This window comes from Glossina fuscipes, unplaced genomic scaffold, assembly GCF_014805625.2.
Source record: "Glossina fuscipes isolate IAEA_lab_2018 unplaced genomic scaffold, Yale_Gfus_2 85066, whole genome shotgun sequence".
Lineage (NCBI taxonomy): Eukaryota > Metazoa > Arthropoda > Insecta > Diptera > Glossinidae > Glossina > Glossina fuscipes.
In genome coordinates, this window is record NW_024004809.1 from 1 (window position 1) to 1,133 (window position 1,133).

The 1,133-nt window shown below is 37.2% G+C and overlaps 1 protein-coding gene across 1 annotated transcript; it reads left to right on the top strand.

The window, feature by feature from the left end:
- Positions 1-129: 129 nt before the first annotated feature.
- Positions 130-1,116, top strand: LOC119644077 (mucin-2-like; the record flags this gene model as incomplete). Its single annotated transcript, XM_038043601.1, has 2 exons — positions 130-269; positions 472-1,116. Coding segments are annotated over exons 1-2 (781 nt in total), but the record flags the coding sequence as incomplete, so codon positions are not given.
- Between the last annotated feature and the right edge of the window lie 17 nt (positions 1,117-1,133).

Consider the following 1,133-nt stretch of genomic DNA (forward strand, 5'->3'; position numbering starts at 1 on the left):
TATGAATAATTATTATTTAGATATTATATACAAATAATGAAAAATACATTAAGATCTTCATGGTTTTAATTTAGATCGTAAACGAAGAAAAGTGGTCAACTGGTAGAAAATATCCAGATATTAAAAAAAAAAAATGTTTACTATTTCTTTAAAAATGTTAATGCAAAAAAAATTTCATAGGATGTTTAATATTTTTACAGAAGAAAACACTTCTTTTTGTGACCTTTTGCGTCTTTGGGACTTGTGCGGATACTGCCAACAATTTGCAAGTAATATGTTCATCATTTCTTTTTAAGCCTCCATCTCATGTTCCATTAGTAATTGTTTTTGTTAATCTAAAACCTTAGATAAAGATCAAAGATGCTGAGGGTTACAATTATTCACCACCGTCAATACTTTTCACATACCCACCACCAACACAACGGTCCAGTAGTTTGTTTACTAAGTCTTCTTCTTTGCAATTTCCATTAGTAACAAAAAGAACTTCAGCTACAGAGACAGTAAAACCGCCTGCCGTTACTACACGTAGACCGACCGCAAAAGAACAAAAAGCTACTGAGCCACAAACTTTGAAAATCAGCACTCAACCGCCAGCCTATTTACCGCCCACCAAAAGAACGCAGACGTCAGCTACTGCACGTATTCCTACAGTAACTGTATTTAACACAACATACAGAGCAACATCGATAGCTCCTGCAACAACTTATAAAGCAACAATAGGTGCGCAGACGACTGCGTATTTAACGACTACCCGAGTTCCAACTATAAAAACCGGAAGACCACCAATTACGACAACAGGGAAACTTTCAACAACATCAAAACTAATAACTCAAACGCCAATTCAAACTTATCTACCGCCTTCCATTAAGCCACAAACACCAGCAACAACAGCAACGGAAAGAAGTTATACAGAAAAAACAAAAATTCCTACAACAAGCTATGGAACAACAAGCAGTATCCCAACAACGTTTTTCAAAGCAACAACAGGTCCCTCCACAACTATTTACGTGCCCACGCGAGCTTCAACGACAGTAAGAACCGTATCACCAACTACAACAACACGAGAACGTCCGACCACACCAAAACAAATAACTCAACCACCAACTCAAAAAACGAGCACTCCAGCTCCAACT